General features: G+C 37.7%; 2 protein-coding genes across 2 annotated transcripts; one reads left to right on the plus strand and one right to left on the minus strand.

Moving 5' to 3' along the window:
• Positions 1 to 62: 62 nt before the first annotated feature.
• On the plus strand, positions 63 to 4,850 carry apobec2b (apolipoprotein B mRNA editing enzyme, catalytic polypeptide-like 2b). Its single transcript, XM_024293118.2, has 3 exons — positions 63 to 1,813; positions 2,337 to 2,517; positions 3,829 to 4,850. Exons 1-3 carry the CDS (start codon positions 1,536 to 1,538, stop codon positions 4,168 to 4,170), a joined length of 801 nt encoding a protein of 266 aa, XP_024148886.1. The 5' UTR covers positions 63 to 1,535; the 3' UTR covers positions 4,171 to 4,850.
• Positions 4,446 to 17,263, minus strand: LOC112159177 (obscurin). Its single transcript, XM_024293081.2, has 21 exons — positions 15,381 to 17,263; positions 15,226 to 15,264; positions 14,011 to 14,046; positions 13,637 to 13,915; positions 13,212 to 13,475; positions 12,688 to 12,954; positions 12,224 to 12,487; positions 11,691 to 11,957; positions 10,777 to 11,040; positions 9,868 to 10,134; positions 9,473 to 9,760; positions 9,140 to 9,400; positions 7,899 to 8,192; positions 6,374 to 6,634; positions 6,187 to 6,301; positions 5,956 to 6,113; positions 5,784 to 5,882; positions 5,612 to 5,680; positions 5,370 to 5,429; positions 5,025 to 5,087; positions 4,446 to 4,944 (listed from the first exon to the last, which is right to left on the minus strand). The coding sequence occupies exons 1-21, from the start codon at positions 15,409 to 15,411 to the stop codon at positions 4,883 to 4,885; spliced, it is 3,708 nt and encodes a 1,235-aa protein (XP_024148849.1). The 5' UTR covers positions 15,412 to 17,263; the 3' UTR covers positions 4,446 to 4,882.
• Between the last annotated feature and the right edge of the window lie 2,377 nt (positions 17,264 to 19,640).

Below are 19,640 nucleotides of genomic sequence, written 5' to 3' on the forward strand. Positions count from 1 at the left end.
CACAACTGGATAAAATAAAATGTGGCTCAGAGTGACCTCACAGCAGTAAGACGAGACTTTTTCTCTTTTTTTTGTGGCCGGGCATGACTTTGAAGTGATCCAGTGAATGCAGCATTGTGTTTGTCTTTTATTCTGGAACTGGGGGTGGGCCAGTTGGGAGGAAGGGTAATTGCAATAATTCCATTAAAGTAAAATTTGAGTCAGCAGGCTGGCAGCTATCACATCCGATAAAGCTCTGTTGTATTTTTTTTTATCCATCCAGTGGGCTTTGCAAGGCATATTGCGAATAGTGGGAAGTTAGCAGCAGAAAATAAACAAATTTCTTAATTATATAGTAGACAATTGGTGTCAGTCAGTTTGAAGAATGTGGTGTTGGCGTAGCTGCTTGTTTTTGCTCTGGAATTCTCTGACAAACAATGAAAATGCCCCCATAGATCATAATTATCAAAGATTTGCTGTGATCTTAACGATGATCACCTCTGTGGATTCAGATGTGTTTCCAGATATCAGTGTGGACGTGTCGGTGCATTCATCTTCGAGCGTGTTTTTTGCTCTCCCTGGGCGTGTTGTTTGTTTGCGAGTGGATGTGGAGCAGCTTGAGGCGTCTCCTTTCCTCCTGCCCCCCCGTCCACCCCATCGCGGTCATGACAGCTAATCCATTTGAGTTAGGCGGCCAGCCTGGGATGCGGCCCTATTGGTAATTGCTTCTGAAATGAATTACTTGGCCCACAGTGAGGCTGAGGGAGGAGAGGAAATTGTAATTGAACTGCCCATCCACCCCCCCACCCCTCCTCCTGCCTGTCCTCTCCCTCCTGCATTCAAGTTATTACATCTGCAGTGCAGGGAGACATTTTCCATCTGCACACACACTCCTATAAAAACCAATTCTCCCCCTCCTCCACACAGCGGCCTCAGCGGAGCGCCCATATTGATGCAGAGTGATTTAGGAGATTGATTGTTCACGGGCGCATGCACACCAGGCCACACTGCACTCTTGTTCATAACACTGGGACAAACACTCTCTTGTATATTGTGTTTGTGCTGCCTCGCCCCAAATACCCTCCCCATTCACGGTGCCCTTTAGATGGCCTTCCTAAAGCCTAATGGGCAGCAGGACTCTGGAGCTGGCACCAACAAAAGTGGTGTTTGGTGTCTAAAAGCCCTGGTTACCCCATGTCCACAGACGGACGCTGTTATTAATAACCTGCCTGTTGCTGACCTGCTGACAGTTAAAAGCCTGATGGATTGAAGAGGTGCAACTGTTTTAAGCTGAAGCAACAGATTCTAGGAGGTTTTACTCCTTCTCACCTCAATCTTTATCTTGTTTTAACCCGTAGAGCAGCCAGGCCATGGGGTAAAGGGGTAAGTTAACTGAGCTGCCCCAGCACCCAGCCTGGCATGCACATGTTTTGACTCTTGCCTCAGCACACAATGAGGTCTATTTCTGTAAACACTCCAGGGTTATCACCGACTCCTTCTATTTGTGTCACCCCCACTGCTCCTCATCCAGCCCTTTCACTGACCCGCACAGAATCATGGCGGACAGAAGTAGCCGGCTCGGCGTGAAGAGGAAAGAGAAGAAAGTTGAAAACAAGCCCAACGAGGAGAAAGACAAAGACAAGGGGAAGGAGAAGATGGCGAAGAAGCCCGACAGGCCGGGGAAGAAGCAGGAAAAGACCCCAGAGCCGCCGAGGGCAGACGAGGAGAAGACGAACGGGGAAAGTGAAGGAGCAACAGGAGCAGAGGCTAATCAAAGTGAGGATAACGGCGAGTTCCAGCCCATAGAGCTGCCTCCGTTTGAGATTGTCACAGGGTGGGTACAATTTTAAAACATACTCCAAAAGAAAAAAACCCTAATATGAATTAAGTTGTCATATTTAGTGTCTAGTCTATTTATAAATGAATGCTTTTCACCTGATTCTCGTCAGTGAGCACTAAAGGGCAGCAACGACTTGCACTCTGCGTCTTCCTTAACACATTCATAACAGCAGAGATGAGTCACACCCTGAACACAGACACTGAGGTCTGCTGTATCATTTTGCCCAGCATCTGTTCCCCAGCGACTGTTTCCGATCAAAGCTAGAAGAGATCTATTTCTGTTATCACTGTTTGCTACTATTAACCCACGTTAAAGGAAACTGAAGGATATTTTCTGGAAATATTGGACACACGTGGAAACAGTAATTCACTAAAAATAAATCATATGTATAAGAATGTGCTAGTGTTGAAATATTACTGTATATAACCCAAGAAAGTGCTGGGAAATCTCCTAGCAAAAATAAATTAAAATCTGGTTATTTAACAGACTTTTTTTTTGCTCTGTATTTCCCCATCAGGGATCTGATGAGTCCGTTCTACTTCAAGTTTCAGTTCAGGAATGTGGAGTATTCGTCAGGGAGGAACAAAACCCTTCTGTGTTTCAGAGTGGACGCAGCAGGCGGCAGCACCGAGCCTCTGAGAGGTTACATGGAGGATGAACACGCCACAGCTCACGCCGAAGAGGCCTTTTTTCAACAGGTGGGAGAAAGCTCCACACAGATCTTTGAGGCATAGTAACATGCTAAAAATGTAGATTAAGAAATGAGCTACTAATTAATCAAATATAAAAACTATTTTTGAAGTTTTAATCAAAATTATACCCTACCAAGCTGTTGGTAATGGTTAATTGGTTAATTGCTTAATTAGTTGCAGTAAAATATGATCACTTGCATTATTATTTGACTATAAATCTGAATCTATATCATCATCATAAAGCACTTTAACAATTGAACAAGGTGCTGCATATTAAAAGCTAGACATATTAAAAACAAATGTAATACATTTACTTTTATTACATTTAATTAGTAATTCAAATAAATGTATTCAACATTTTTTAAAAATATTTTGTTACACTGACATGCATTTATTCTGTTACTACAACATAATGCATATGCTGCAACCAATCAGAGGGCTGAATACATTCTACTTCCAGCTTTCTATTTTCCTCTGACTTAAGGATCCAGAATGTCACACAAAAACTAAAGGGAATGAATAAACGGTTTAGCAAATTGAATTGCAAAGTGGATCGAAAAAAAGCATGAAAAATGCAGTGATAATAGGAAAGGTAAATCCCTTTTTATAATCTGTTACGAAACAGGTTCTCTTATAAAAAAAAAAAGGATGTCCGCAGTATAAATCACCTTTTTTTTTTACTGATACAATTGGAAATATGATAAAGTACATTTTGAAATCACAATTTTTACCATCAATAAGTAATAATAATAATAATAATATAAATGTAAAAAAAATTACAACTCCCTTTCTACTGTCTTTTGCAATTTGGAATTAGACAACACTATATTTTATTTTAGAATTCTAATTTAAATTCATTTGGAAGTCAATAGTTGAATAATAAATTGTATTTGGTAATCATATGATTTTTTTCCACATTTTCTCACATTATGACCACATTTACCTAAATATATTTTATTTATATTTGAAGTAAACGACCAACACAAAGTGGCATATAATTTTGACGGAGAAAGTAAATTATCCATGTTTTCTTTTTCTTATATTGTATATATATTTTATTTCAAATAAAAAAACCATAAGTACCATTTTAAAAATATTCTTCTCCTACTACTGTATTTCATTTGTGCCAGGAACCTCCCACTGACTTAATAATTTTACAATCCTACAATATATTATAAAAAGGCAAATACTTTTATTGCAAATCTGTTGAATGACAATTACATACAAAAGTGAAACTTAAAGTCAGAGTACCAAATTAAATTTTAAACTCAGATCATTTTTTCTTTTTTTATTTAATAATTACATTTTTCTTTCCAGGTGCTCCCCAACTCCAATCAGGAATATGATGTCACATGGTACGTGTCATCCAGCCCCTGTGTAGCCTGTGCCGCTAAGCTGACCACCATCCTCCAGCAGCGGAAAAAGCTTCGTCTTTCCATTTTCTGCTCCCGTCTCTTCGAGTGGGAGGAACCAGAGATTGTGCAGGGGCTTAAGGCTCTGGCGCAGGCCGGCTGCAAGCTGCGAATGATGAAGCCAGCTGACTTCCAGCATGTTTGGGAAACATATGTGGAAAAGGAGGACCAGACCTTTACTTTGTGGGAGGACTGCAATGAGAACTATGAATACTATATGGAAAAATTAGCTGATATTCTCAAGTAGAAGTCAGTCACTCAGAGATGTATTTGAAGCTAACATGCTATTCTAGATTTCTAGATAAAAACATTTTTTTTCATCAAAATATTTCTGAAGTCACTTAGTTTTTCTTTAAGATATCTAGGTAAAAACATTTTTTTTCATCAAAATATTTCTGAAGTCACTTAGTTTTTCTTTAATTTGTTTTTACTCTTTCAAGTCACTGTTGACTGAACTTCAACCAAGCTTGCTTGTGAAACTTCTATGAGTTTGAACTTGTCACAACTGTAGAAACACATGGCAATATTTTATACTTTTTATTTAAAAATAATATATAGAGAAACATAATTATTTACAACCTGCAATTTTACAAAAACAAAGCATTACAATTCAAAACATAAAAAAAAGCTTCTTAAAAGTTATCTTTGCCACTACCTGGTGGTTGTTCATGGAACTGCAACCAAAGCTGTAAAAACATAAATACCCACACAGTTTAATTTACAAAGCAACCATATAAAACAAGTAAAAACCACATACACTGTTTTACTAGGTGTGTCTGAAAATAAATTGAAACAAAGCTACACAGAATACAAGCTTACTTCAGAATGTAATACCAGCTAAATTGGCCATTTTCTTAAAATGTACATAAAAACTGTGCATGTGCTGCTATTTCAACACCATAGTGATGTGCAATCATCATCTGGGCCTCCTTGGCTTGGGCGGGGCAAAAACTGTTGCTTTAGCTCACTTTTTGAAAGGAAATCATGGCACCACCATTTTCCGTTGCACTGGAAACCGCAGCTAAAAAAAAAAAAAAGAAGAGATGAAAAAAATGGGTCAGTTATTTATTGCGTGTGAAGATGCTAACTGATGCCAGCTACCTTGGTCTTCCTGGGTGGTTATTGTCAGCTCTGTGCTATCACTGCTGATCAGGCCATCGCTTTCTGTTCATATAACAAGACAAAAAAAAAAAATGATTACAGAAAATACTTAAAAAGCTTAAAACACTGTGTGTTGGTCATAACGGGTTAGCAACATGCCTTCTTTGTTATTTTGGCAATGCAAATAGGCTATGTCACTGTTGTACTTTTGACGATAAAAAAGAAGAAAGCATTAAGATGTCCAATAAAACAGACAAAAACAAAATATGCGTCTTTTTATTTGAATATTAATTTAAATTAAAACTATTTTGTTTTGTTTTTTCAGTGCATCTCTGGGTATTTCACCTCTGGGTGCCTCATTCAAAGCCTTATCGGTGATATATTCAACCAGTGGACATGGATTATCTGCAGCAGAAAGGAGAAAAAAAAGCAAATTGTCAGAAGTTCCAGCAAATCCCGTCAGTCTGGTCTAGTAAACCAGTTCACTGACCAGGATAAAAATAGCAAAACAAGAACCACTTATTAGGCAGCGTGAGATCAATGCTCGGAAATTTAACTAAAACCACAAGGCTAAAGTGTCAACCCACCAGTATGTTCTAATTGTTTTTTCAAGGTGAGAAACAATTCGTTTTCTTCTGGCTTCTCTTCAGCAACAACTGTGTGGCCAGAAAAGGAGAAATAAAAATAAACAAGTTGGTACGTTGCTAGGTTAAATGCAAAACATACATAAGCATACAAAATGTAAGCTTTGAGTCCCACCTGGTTTACGGATTTTGAAGTAAATACATCCGAGAAAAGCAAGAATGATCCCAAAGAAGAGGCAGCCAGAGATGGAAAGAAGAATCCTCCTTTTTAACACTAGAAGAACAAGAAACAGAGAATGAAACAATGCATGCCTTAAATCTTTACTTAAAAAATCCTTTCCACTCACAGAGGTTCTTGGTTTTGAAGAGTGGGCTGTTTTTGGAGTAGGTCGGTCTCTCGGAACGGATGCCTTTGCAGCTGTACTGGCTCTGGTCTGGGTCATTCTGGGGTGTAACTATATACTTCTCTGCTGGCACCTCTCCGACTGCTACATCTCCTCTAAACCTGTTTCATTTGATTTAAGGAGCTTTACATTTGTCCGTTAAACCCTTTCTTAGAGATATAGGTACACACATACCAGGTGTAGTTCCACTTGTACCCCGATTCCTCCACTTTGCACTGCAGCACTAAGCTGTCTGTGGAGAGGACTTCTCCCCAGCCCGTCAACAAGATGATTTCAGCTTCTGGACGCTCTGTTAAAAACATTCATTAATGAGAACAAACTTCCAACACCAGAGGATGTAGAAGAGTGTCAAAAAGAGCACCTTTAACTTTAATTTTCATGTCCTCGCTCTTCCCAAGCAAAAAGGATTCCCTTTCTGCCCGGCACGCATATGATCCCTCATCTTTGACCTGAGCAGAGCTGATGTTGTGCTGGTTACCCTTGTTAATTTGAGCTCCATTTTTGTACCACAGGAATTCCCATCCAGAGGAGATGTCGACATTACAGCTGAAGGAGACTGAGTCGCCACTGTGCAGTAAACTGTGTTCAGGACTTTGCAGCAGTGTGACGTTGGGAAGTGCATCTGAAATGATCACAAACAAACCCCAAAAATAGAGGAATTAGAAGCAACACCTTACAGGTTTGATAAATGTACTTTAAATGCAATACGATTCTGCCAAACCACAATGACATAAAAAAAACTTTTACTTCAGAGAATCATGACAGCAGCAAGGTCGGAATTAAAAAAAAAAAAAAAAAGATAAAAATCTGATGCTATGTTCACACCGCCCTCGGTAGTGCTCGTTTGAGTGGCCACTTCTAATTAAAAGTTAGAGTAAACATTTTGGGCCTCTGCGTTCTAAACTCTCCCGTTTTAAGCGAGTTTTTGGGCTCCAAAATGCACAGCCATTAAACTAGCTGAACTTTGACCAATCAGGGACTCTGTAAGCGACGAATGGGTCAACGGCCTGAAAATTGATCCTTGTGATTTGTGCCTGACCAGAATTACAACACCCAGACTATTATGCATCGGAAGAGAGCTGTAAAAGAAAACTCTGGGGTAAGCCTCTTCCAAATGCAGGTTAATGCGTTAGTATCAGGTAGCGATAGTCCAGTGTGAACATCGTGTGCTAAAAGCCTGTTTAATAACCTGTGTTCGTTATAGTAGCACAATAGAATTTTGTCTCACAGGACATCATTTATTTAACCATTTTTTGAACGTGCTGAATCCCTTTTGGGTTCATGGGGTTGCTGGAGCCTATCCCAACTACTGCTGAGCAAACGGGGGGAACACCCTGAAAAGGTCACCAGGCCGTTGCAGGTTCACACCTTCACTCACATTCACACCGAATGTAATTTAGAATACCCTATTTAACTAAAACATTATGTTGCTGAACAATGAGATAAAAACCCACACATGCACGAAGCAAACATGCAAACTCCGCACAGAAAAACCAGGCCTGGATTTGAACCAAGAGCTTCTAGCTGTGAGGTGAGGGTGCTAACCACTACCCCTCTGTGCACTAAAGGGTAATATAGAGATCTCTGATTCATCCGTAAACATCAACAAAACAGGCTCAAGAAAAGTAGAAGCTTTGTGTGCAGCTACAATATTAACCACACGGGAACATGTTCTGCTTTTCTCAAAATGCTAAATGTTCTTCATCTGAGAGAAGTGAAACAGTTTTACAGAAATGCTCTAAAGTAATCTAATGATGCATTTTAAAACTTCAGGATTCACTTAGTTATTCCACACTTGCCATTTTGTAAATTTAAATAGTAATATGAACATATGAATAAAAACAAAGACAGTTTAAAAGAAGTATTTCACAGAAAAAATAACTTACCGTAAACCTGCAGTGTGACAGTAGAGCTAAAGTTGCTGCGGACAGACCTGTGTTTCAGCTCTGCTTCACAGGTATATGGTTGAGTTTGATGAAGAGAAGGGTCAGAAGGAAAGGAAATAGTGGCTCCATTTGTGCCGATAACCACATTGTTATCGGCTTGAATCAGCCCCCCGTCTCGGTACCACGTGTATGTCCAGCCAGAGCTGTTTGGCATCATGCAGCTCAGTTGAACCATTTCCTTGGGGAAAACATCCGACTGCTTGTTCTTCAGCTTCAGCTCTGGCACAGGAATTTCTAAGAATAGAAAAAGAGATTTAATAATAACTGAAACTGCCTCTTTGAAGCAAATATCTTTCACCTCAAAAAATAAACATTTTAAAGGTTAAAGCTTTACACAGAGTGACTAAAATGTTTTGTCCTTTAGCAGTTTTTGGAAAAAAAATCTGATAAAGTTGGAGATAGAACCAAAGTAGAGCTAGTAAATGAGGTTTTTGCCCAAAACTGTTGTCGGTCTCTCTAAAACTGAAAAATGAAAAAGGTGGAGTAATATGGAGATGCGTGGGGGCCCTTGCTTAAAAGGTAAATTTCTTTACCTTTTATTTTCAACACAAGACTTGTCATGTGTTTAAAATTAAAACAGTTTAACACCCACACATTCGTCACAACAGTGTTGAATCTTGCTAATGACTAACCTATGAGAGCTAACAAAACTAAACGGGCACCAAATTAAAAGATGAAAGAGTAAAACAAAAACAAAAAAACATATTTTTGAGTGTTGTAATTGACTGCTCATTCACATAAATGTTCACATAACTTTAAACATGCATCAGAGCAGTTCATTGCTTAAGGTTTTGTCACTTTAGCAGCTTTTTTTTTTTACTAAAATGCATAAAAAAGCAGCAATATTGTCATCGTCTTGGACATTACACTAACTTGAAATGACTAAAACTGTTCAAAATCTAACACGTTAAGTTTAGTGCTCAACTGATGAGCTATATCAACATTTTGATTGATTTTTGTTGCTTCCTGCATTTACTAAATTCTTTGTGCTCCTTCCCCAGTTCCACCCATAGACATGCACACACATGCCTCCCTCTTTGTGTCATGTTCCACCACATCCTGTTTCAACAGAAAAAGAGTGCAGTGACAGAAACAAGGCGTTCTTAAAAAGCTGCTTTCTGGAAATGAAAATCGGACAATTTTCTCTTCAAATAGCTCTGCTATGGTTTTTTTTTACCCACCTTCAACATCTTGACGTATTTTATTGCTGTGGAGATTTGAAATGTCACCTCTGCTGGCACTGCACCAATACGTCCCTTTATGTTGCAGACCCAGGTTAATAGTGATGCTTTGGTTAGTGTTAGCTAACACATCACTATCTTTGTACCACTTATACTCCCATCCAGAGGACACAGATACTTTGCAAGTGAAGGCCACATTTTCTCCAACATACATTAGATTAAAATTCGGATTCTTTGCCAGCTTTGGAAGAGGTAAACTTTCTGAAAAAAAGAGAGAATTTTATCAACGTGTGTATTTATAAGTTAACGTCAAGCAAAACCTATTAAACTCACCGTAAACTGTTAGATGTAGTTCTATGCTGGATTTAGAGATGACTCCTCTCAGTGCGAGGTTAGCTTTGCAGGCATAGTTTCCACGGTGATCTTGAGCGATTGAACTGATGGTGAGTTTTGAGCCTTTTTCATCCCAGGTCAGTGAGGAGGTCTTTTGGAGCTTCTTGTTATCTTTATACCACGTGAACGTCCAGGTCGGATCGCTCACGTTACAACTCATCTCCACCTTCTCTTTTTCAAACACGTCCGACCAGGAAGTCAAACGCTTCAGACTTGGTTGTGGGGGGTCTATGAAAAGACAAGAGGCATCAAGATTAAAACCACAAATGTGTGAATTCTGTGTTAAGTTTACAAAAAAGGAGCACTGACTTATGTAGAAAATGAATTATGCTTACCAGAGACCTGCAGGGACAGTTTATCACTCTCATCTGAAAAAAACGAATCCCTTTTGGCTTTGCAGAAGTACTGTCCGTGGTTCGAGTGATCAATTTTGTCAATCCGATAGATGTGATTGTTGACTCCTTGAATTTCACTACCATTCAGGAACCACATGTAAATCCAGTCAGTGGCAACTCTGACACTGCAGTTGAATTCAATGGATTCTCCAGGGTACATGGTTTCAAAGCTTTGACTTCTGGTTACATGTGGCTTAGCCTTTTCCGCTGTTCGCATCAGGAAAACAGACAAAAAGGGACAGTTTAAAAATCTGGAAACACTGATCTTTACTGTGAGGTATAGTGTTAAAGTTTGACATCAGAGTTTAAGCTTGCACACTATTTAAAATGAAAAAAATTATAGATTAGAAAAGGTTTTGTGTTTTTGGGGTTCCCCTTTATGAAATGTAACATTAAAAATGTTTTAAACTAAAAGAAGTAAAGTTGAATTTTGTTTTATACAAATTATTACTTCTTGAAATTCTAGAACGAATGAAAAATTAGTAAATAAAAACCCAGAAAATTTACAGCTATGGTCCATATTAATGGAAAAACACATAACATTGAGTAACTGCGTAAACCTTTTATTAATTTGAAGAGCTTTTAAGTTAGCCTACAAGACGATTAATGACACTCTGTATTAACAAATTGTAGGAAATATGGATTAAGCAAAACAATTACCTTATTATTGGTCTACAATCTGTAGTAACTAAAAATTTTTAAAGATAAGACAAAATTCTTTTTAGACGTCATGTTTTACTAAAAGAAAATGATATCACCTTGTATTGTATTAAATAAAACTGAATTGGTTTTATTTTTTTCCGAGTCATACTGATAGGTCTCAAGTTTGCTGCACACTAATAAACTCACCATAAATGCTGATTTCAACCGAATTGCTGAATCCCGAGCTGACACCTCTGGGTTTCAGGTGAATTTTGCATGCATATCTTCCTTTATTGCTCTGAGTAACTGAAGGGATTCTGAGGTTTGACGTTTCGTCATTCATTTTAACATTATCTTTGTACCAACTGAACGACCAGTCAGAAACGCCTACATCACAGCTCATTTCCACTCTCTCATTTTCAAACATATCTTTCCATTTAGTCACCATCTTCAGAGTGGGGGTAGGTGGGTCTGAAAGATATTAACCACAGAAATTCTTTAAAATAAAGAAAGGTGCACACAGAATTGTTTCATAAAATTGCACATCAATTGAACAAAATAAATAAAATTGTGTTTTTAATATGTTCTTGCAGTATTTACATACATAAAAACATTAAGCTTAAAATGGCATTTCTGAGTATTTCTTTAGTCAAATCGTGAATCAGGAGCACATCATAAAAAGCTGTTAAAAAAAGCTTTTGGTTGTGATGCAGAAGCTAAAATCTGCAGGCCACAGGCTCCTTGCTCCGCTCCATTCTGATACATCCACTTGCAGACAAATAGATACATTTTTGTTTTTCTCGCCCAAGATGGCGACTGCCTAAAAGCTGTACAGCTGGATAACTCCAATATCCACAGGGATCATGGGAAGTAGGGGCAGGCTTACTCCGCATCAATAGTCCCGCCCACAACTCAGAGACAAATTTTTAATGAACCACTGCTGCTCTGCAGAACCTATGTCATTAAAAATGACAAATCGCTTTGATTTTTTATAGAAACAGCACACTAATAATCAAAAGACCACAATGAACGCTTTTACAAAAAAATCCTTGGAGTGGGACTTTAAATAACAGCGTTTTACAACTGTGTGTAATTTGATAACAACAAATGGATGTGCTTACCAGAGACCTGCAGGGACAGTTTGTCACTCTCTTCTGAAAAGAACTGACCCCTTTTGGCTTTGCAGAAGTAGTGTCCGTGGTTCGAGTGATCAATTTTGTCAATCCGATAGATGTGATTGTTGACTCCTTGAATTTCACTCCCATTCAGGTACCACATGTAAATCCAGTCAGTGGCAACTCTGACACTGCAGTTGAATTCAATGGATTCACCAGGGTACATGGTTTCAAAGCTTTGACTTTTGGTTAGATGTGGCTTAGCCTTTTCCGCTGTTCACATCGGGAAAAAAGGCAAAATTATTTGTGATTTTGAAAAACAAAGTAATTATTTATATAATATATTCATTCAAGTTTTTTCAGTCTAGAAACTCAAATAATATAACTGCAGCAAAACATTAAAAAATATAAATGATTTAAATGCCATCAGTGATTTGGCATACTATGATGCAATCGAAACATAAGAAAAAAATGATCTACACAAGTAATTTAAGTTAACATCTAAACAAACCATGAACACAGAGGGCTTTGAAACTTACAGTAAACGTTTAGGATAATGGCGTTGCTGTCTTTGGAGCTGAGGTGTCTGGACTGAAGGTGAACTTTGCAGGTGTAACTTCCTTGATTATCCTTAGTGACATCATCGATACTAAGTAATTGTGTGTTCTCTCCCAGTTTTTCTCCATTTTTGTACCAGGAGAACGTCCAGCCAGAGGTATGAACTTGACAGCCGAATGTGACCGACTCCCTCTCAAAAACATCTGACCACGGACTTTGTAGTTTCAGAGTCGGCTTAGGCAGCTCTAAAATGACAATTCAGAGAATTGAGTTGTATTAGTTATGCAATTGCAAATTTAGTATAGACCGTTAATATAAAATAGTAAACATTGATAGTACCGAGAAAAGAGAAAAACATTCATTCATATTGGCTCCAACATGAATAGGGGATCTACAAAACTTTCATCACTTGTGTAATTTAGTAACAACAAATGGATGTGCTTACCAGAGACCTGGAATGGCAGTTTATCACTCTCTTCTGAGAAAAAAGAACCCCTTTTGACTTTACAGAAGTACTGCCCACTGTTCGAGTGATCGATGGTGTCTATCTTGTAAGTGTCCTTGTTGGCTGCTGGAATTTCACTCCCATTAAGGTACCACACGTAATCCCAACCAGTGGCAATGGTGATCCTACAGCTGAATTCAATGGATTCACCAGGGTACATCGGTTCGAAGGCTTTAATGATGGCTACATGTGGCTTAGCCTTTTCCGCTGTTCACATTAGGAAAACAGACAAAATCTTTTGTGATTTTGAAAACACAAATATCGTACAGTAATTATTTTCTTTAAGATAGTTATTTAGATTTGGAATTTTTAGAAACTCAAATATTGTGACTGCAGCAAAAATAAAAACAGACACTAATCAAACGTTACATAAATGCAACTAAAACATTAGGAAAAATAGATCTACACAAATAGTTTGATTAACATCAGAGTAATGCATGAACACAGAGGGCTTTGAAACTTACAATAAACGTTTAGCATAGCGGGATTGCTGTCTTTGGAGCTGAGGTTTCTGGAATGATGGTGAACTTTGCAGGTGTAACTTCCTTGATTATCCTTAGTGACATCATTGATACTAAGTAATTCTGTGTTTTCTCCCAGTTTTTCTCCATTTTTGTACCAGGAGAACGACCAGCCAGAGATAGGAACTTGACAGCTGAATGTGACTGACTCCGTCTCAAAAACATCTGCCCAGGGACTTTGTCGTGTCAGAGTAGGTCTAGGCAGTTCTAAAAGAAAATATCAGAGAATTAAATTGAATTAACACTTTCACAAGTTCGAGTTGCATAGGTTCTGCACGTTTGGCATTTAAACCGAATAAAAAATATGACATACCAATATTACTGATAGGATAGAAAAGCAATCATGATTAGGGACTAACAAAACTCACCTTGAACGTCGATTTGACGCGGGTTACTGACTTTAGTCAGGACGCTCTTGGTCTTGTGTTCACCTTGACACGTGTAGACTGCTGATGTTTCCACTGTGATTGTGAGTTTAGAGTTTTCTTCGGACAAAGAAAAATCTGAACCATGTATTTCTGAGTTATTTCTGTTCCACCTGATATTCCAGTCAGAGCTGCTATCAATGACACATTTCAACACGACTTTCTCAGTGGAGTATGCTACTGAGAAAGCAGACACCAGCTGCAGGTCGGGTTGAGGAGGCTCTGAAAAAATGCATGAGATAAAAGATGCCATGATTCGCATGGGGATTTATAATAAAATAAAATGAGGGCAAAAGATGTAACACAATGAGTCTCACCAAAGACGGTTGAGGGCTGAAGAACGGTTGTTGAAGCTTTGGCAGAAAGAAGAATTAAAACATAAAAAAACGTTAGATTAAAACACTCAGATTGTGGTTTTGTCTGAACCAGGGCTCCACAACCTGTGGCTCTTTTACCCTTCCACAGTGGCTCTCTGGCTAAAGAAAACTAAAATAATAGTCATTTTTGAAAGTAAGGGTTGATAACTTTGCATTAATTTAATTTACTTCAGTTAAGTTTATCGGTTTATGGCTGAGGTGAACCTAGAAGATAAACTGTCATGGTTTTTATATCCCTGCTGACATCATTAGGCCTCGTTTGCTCTGCACTTCCTCCACAATACACAGATTACTAATACTTGGCAAAACTTTGATAAAAAGAGAGACTAAAATATGTAGATTTGTGTATTGTTAATATACTCTAATTAACAGCAGTAGTAAGTAGGAAAAAGGACGACAAGTCACCAAAGTAAACCAAAAATTTAACAAGAGAAAATGTCATTTTTGTCTTGTGTTGTTTAGAAATACATTTGCTTCACTTTAATGTTCCTGTTTGGGACAGGAAGTCTTTTATTCTGAAAAAAGTCATATAAGCTTCTATCAAAAGTAAAAATGTTTGCGGCTTCTATTGGGTTTTGATTTCTCCTTTACTGGAAAGGGTTGCAGAACCCTGGACTAAACAAATGAAAGCTAAACATAAGGCAAACTGCTTTATGTGGAAAAATGCATTTTTTGACTTAAGAGTTGCTCCTAAATCCAATTTTTCGTGCAACAGTGTAGGTGCATTTTCACATGGGATATTTGCTTGGATTTAAAGACATTTGATCTCATTTTTGTTTGAACTGAACAATGTTTAACTTGCAAATCTGCTAGACTTTAGGAAGTTCAACCATGTGCAAACATGATGAGACAAAAGAGCATGGAGGGCATTTGCGATGTAGGAAGTAGCAAACTCATCAAAACAAACTACTTCTTGTTTTTTCTGCCAACTTCGCCCATAAACAACTTCCTAAACATGTATCTAGCATCAAAACCCAAAGTTAACTTTTTAAAATGTCGAATATACAAATACAGAAGACAGTTCAGTTTACATTCTGCCATCAATATGCTATTTTTTGCTTTTAAAAGAGGAATGTTTACATTTTAAAGCAATTTTCATAAAGAAGTACAATTTTAATACTTTTTTTATAGCAAAATATAGAAATGCTCTGCTACCTGTGTTGGAGTCCTGAGCTGCAACAGCAGCAGACAAATCTGTCAAATGACAATGATAAAAACTCTCGTGAGAACTCGATAAGAATCGAAGCAAGCAAAGAAAGAATTCCTTTTAAAAAGAATATATTAAAAAGCAAAAATAGTAGGAGACTTACAAATGACAACTAGCACCGTGAAAAGCCGCATTTTCCATCAAGCCCCAATGTGCTTACGAGTTGAATCATGCATCCGCTGCATTGAAAGGCTTAGAGAAAGAAACTGATGCAGTCAAAATGGGCGTGAACAAGAAGTGATTTTAGACCTCACCTCAGGACAGCAGCTTTCCTGTCGCCCTTGTTATTTGTGGTAATGAAGCAACAGGAAATGTGTTCGTTAGATGCATGCGTGCATATGACCTTAACTGCTGTTGAGTCCTAAAAAAGGGAAATGCCGTTTAAAGAAGTTAAAATGCTTGTAATAATGACAGCATAAACAACTGTGAATGCTGATAAACAAGTAAACTTTTTGGAAATGAAAAATACTCATCGTGTAAGCTATTTTTTATAATACTCATTTGCTGCCATACATTTACACATTAATGAAACAAAAGTTTCAGTTTTATTTCAAAAAAAATTTCACAGATCACTTAAAAGTAACGGAAGCTGCAGGTCTTTGATAGACAACCACAAACATCCTTTTGCATTCAGCTGAAAGCTGCTCTCCTGAGACATGAATTTGAATATATATTAAAGCCTTTTGTAGAGTTTCCAGTAAATTAGATGGCCTCTTGGATTTTAAAATGTTTATTTTTTAACAAAATAAGTACACACTTCACTCAAAAAAGTTAGCAGGAATAAATGTGATCAAATTTTGTTTTTAAAGCACCACTTCCTGCTTACTGGAGACGATTATTGAGACAGGATACTGCAAGTTTCTGTTCCTCCGTGAATTTTTACATGACACACGAGGAAGAAAGGTGTGATCCACTCCAGACAGAGCTTTAAAAGTATAAAAAAAACGAATGTTACTTTGCAAATTTTGTTTGAAATGGATCAAACCCATCACAGTAATTTACCTGGAAAAATAAAAAAACTATCAGATGTTGGACTCTTACACTCCCTGACAATTTTTTTATTTTGTGTTGACGTCAAACGAGTAAAATTAGGGTTGCAGCTCATCCCCTAAAAATAAAAAGGACATTGTTTCACTTCTAGTTTTTTTTTTAAGTATTAATCCCAGAAGTCTACGTTGAAATCTCAGCAAATATTTTTATCCAGTCCAACCATCTGCATTTTCATCATTCTGCAATACTAATAATTACTCCAGTCTTAATTTTCTGAAACTTGAAAACTTGCCAGTTTAGGGAAGAGGAAATACTGAGATACTCAATTAACATTAGTTTAGTAGATTTTTATAATGCGTTAAGATAATCACAGTAAAAGCATTTGGTGATACCATAACATAATGAAGTTTTGGTGGAATTTCCATAAGGAAGATCAACCTCACTAATGCTGGGATGTTACGTCGCTCTACACACCATTATCAAATAGGCCTTCACTTTGAACCAATAGCTAAATAGTCTCTTCTTCTCTGCCAATCACAATCTGCATGCCCTCCTCCACCTGTTCTCCATCTGGAATAATAACTTGTAACAGTCTGGAGGAAATTAAATAAACAAATTTAGAGTTCAAACCTGAACTCAGAGTTCACTGACTCAAAATTATCAAACTTAATAGTTTCAGATCAGCTGAAAAGAGTTGATTCAATCAACTTGAAGTTGTTGGAACCAGAATCAGGTGCAAGTGTCGCGGTCATTAAAAGCTCTGATCAATAGAGCAAAGACATTACGATTCACCATGGCAACGGGGACAAACACCTTTAGGGTTTTAAACTTCACTGTGACAGAAATTAACGAGTTCCTACAAGCATATGCCGACTACGAGCACATTTTCCAAAAAAAGATCAACACAGCTGTAAAACTGTGGGAGAAATAGCTGCCAGAGTTAATGCATACGTCTACATTTGAATCATTTCAATTCAAGGCAAGGCAAGTTTATTTGTGTAGCACATTTCATGTACAGAGACAATTCAAAGTGCGTTACATAAAACATTAAAAGAAACAATCGAAAGAAATAATAAAAATGTGATAATTAAAATAAAATTGAAAGAAAGTAAAACGATTTTAATTTAAAACAAGCATAGATAGACAGTGCGGATGTAAACTTTTGAATACATATTAATCAAATGCAGCTGAGAACAAGTGAGTCTTTAACCTGGATTTAAATACACTGAGTGTTTCAGCAGATCTAATGTTTTCTGGAAGTCTGTTCCAGATCTGTGGTGCATAGAAGCTGAATGCAGCTTCTCCATGTTTAGTTCTGACTCTAGGAACTGATAAAAGACCGGATCCTGATGACCGGAGAGGTCTGGCTGGTACATACTGGGTCAGGAGGTCAGTCATGTATTTTGGTGCTAAACCATTCAAAGCTTTATAAACCAGTAACAGAACTTTAAAGTCTATCCTCTGACAGACAGGTAACCAGTGTAAAGACCTCAGAACTGGACTGATGTGGTCTACTTTCTTGGTCCTTGTGAGAACCCGAGCAGCAGAGTTCTGAATAAGCTGCAGTTTCCTGATGGATTTTTTTGGTAGTCCTGTAAAAACACTGTTACAGTAATCAAGTCGACTAAAGATGAAAGCATGCACTAGTTTCTCCAGGTCCTGCTTAGACATCAGATCTTTAATCCTTGAGATATTTTTGAGATGATAATAGGCTGATTTAGTGACTGCCTTAATGTGTTTATCAAAATTTAGGTCTGTGTCTATCACTACACCCAAGTTTCTGGCCTGGTTGGTAGTTTTTAGTTGAATAGATTGAAGCTCTGTAGTGACGTCTAACCTTTTTTCTTTAGCCCCAAAGACAATAACCTCAGTTTTGTTTTTGTTTAATTGAAGTAAGTTGTGACACATCCAGTCATTAATGTCCTCAATGCATTTACCAAGAGCCTGTACAGGGCCTCGGTCTCCTGGTGTCAGTCTAATATATATCTGTGTGTCATCTGCATAGCTATGGTAACTAATGTTGTTGTTCTTTATAACCTGGGCCAGTGGGAGCATGTAGATGCTAAATCGAAGTGGTCCCAGGATGGAGCCTTGGGGTACTCCACATGTAACTTCTTTTGGCACAGAAGTGAAGTCACCAATTGACACAAAATATTTCCTGTTTTCATAAAAGTATTAAATAAGGTCACTTTGTCACTTGTTTAATAAGGTTTTTGATCTGTCAATAATTTAACAAATAATCTCTGTACTTGCATGAATGACTGTTTTTCATTGGTTTCACCCACTTTCACAGGTTTAAGTTATCTCCGTTTCTGAAACCGAAAACAGAGTTTTCCTGAATTTGAAGTTCACAAACTTCTTGAAAGGGGCCCCTGCTGTCTAGTTCTTCTTTGTTTTTTTGTGGTTGGCAATCAACGGATTGCTGCAAACACTGTCATCACCTGCTCTGGAGCATGGATCAGGTGTACAATATACTTCGCATATACCATAATCTATACTATAGTTTACTACATACCAGAGGTGGGAACTTGAGTCACATGACTTAGACTCAAGTCATGAATTTGACAACTTTAGACTCGCCCTGGATTTTCAAAACTCTGACTTGTGACTAGACTTGTACTTTATTATCCATAACTCGTAGCTTGACTTGGACTTCAGACATTCTGACTTGGAAAGACTTGCCATTTTCCCCCAAATCCAAGGATTAAGAAGTTGCGAAAGTTCATGCCGCGGTCTCTCTGTGTTTGATATCTGTGTAAATTAGGGCCATGTTCAGTCAGTCCAACTAATCAAATTGCAGACAAATATTCTGCCCACCACAATGCCTAAAAAATAGCTAATAATTCAGCATCCTTCAGGCCATCTAAAGCAATGTCTGATATCAAAAGAAGGAATGTACACTCCAGAACCAACCATCTGTAATTTAAGGCAAAGGCGGTGGCGCCCCTTCCAGTCCCTCTTTGGCCGTCTAGTTGAGGCCTAATCTGATTTACACAATGAGCTGGTACTGATTAAGATTATTGGCCCGGCTTCCAGGTTAACATTTATAAGTTACAAAATACAAGCAACCCATAAGAGTTAATACAGTTGACCATTGTCTAATCAACATTGTTACTATTAGTTTTCCCTTTTATTTATTTTTTTTTATCTTTCCTTGGAAGTTACTGAAAGTAAAGCGAACATTTTGATTGGTTAAAAACATTAGAAAGCAAGAGTCACTATGGAAAGCAAACACTTATGTACTGACAAATTAGTTACATGATCATTTAAAACTATTACAGTTGTTACTTAAAGTGCTGCTAAATACTTCCTTAATTCAACTTTATTTGGTGCAAGAAGATATAATGTGAAGGATATGTGAAACATTTTCAGC

The sequence above is a fragment of the Oryzias melastigma genome, linkage group LG7 (assembly GCF_002922805.2).
Source record: "Oryzias melastigma strain HK-1 linkage group LG7, ASM292280v2, whole genome shotgun sequence".
In the NCBI taxonomy this organism is placed as follows: domain Eukaryota; kingdom Metazoa; phylum Chordata; class Actinopteri; order Beloniformes; family Adrianichthyidae; genus Oryzias; species Oryzias melastigma.

What these genes read in the sequence shown, in the direction of transcription:
- apobec2b (XM_024293118.2), top strand. Translation starts at nt 1,536, where the DNA reads ATGGCGGACAGAAGTAGCCGGCTCGGCGTGAAGAGGAAAGAGAAGAAA. An exon ending in CCGTTTGAGATTGTCACAGG is followed by an intron (nt 1,814 to 2,336) that starts GTGGGTACAATT and finishes TTTCCCCATCAG; the next exon opens with GGATCTGATGAGTCCGTTCT. An exon ending in AAGAGGCCTTTTTTCAACAG is followed by an intron (nt 2,518 to 3,828) that starts GTGGGAGAAAGC and finishes TTTTCTTTCCAG; the next exon opens with GTGCTCCCCAACTCCAATCA.
- LOC112159177 (XM_024293081.2), bottom strand. Translation starts at nt 15,411, where the DNA reads ATGCGGCTTTTCACGGTGCTAGTTGTCATTT. An exon ending in ACTGTCCCTGCAGGTCTCTG is followed by an intron (nt 11,041 to 11,690) that starts GTAAGCACATCC and finishes AATATCTTTCAG; the next exon opens with ACCCACCTACCCCCACTCTG. An exon ending in CTTCAAAACCAAGAACCTCT is followed by an intron (nt 5,883 to 5,955) that starts GTGAGTGGAAAG and finishes TTGTTCTTCTAG; the next exon opens with TGTTAAAAAGGAGGATTCTT.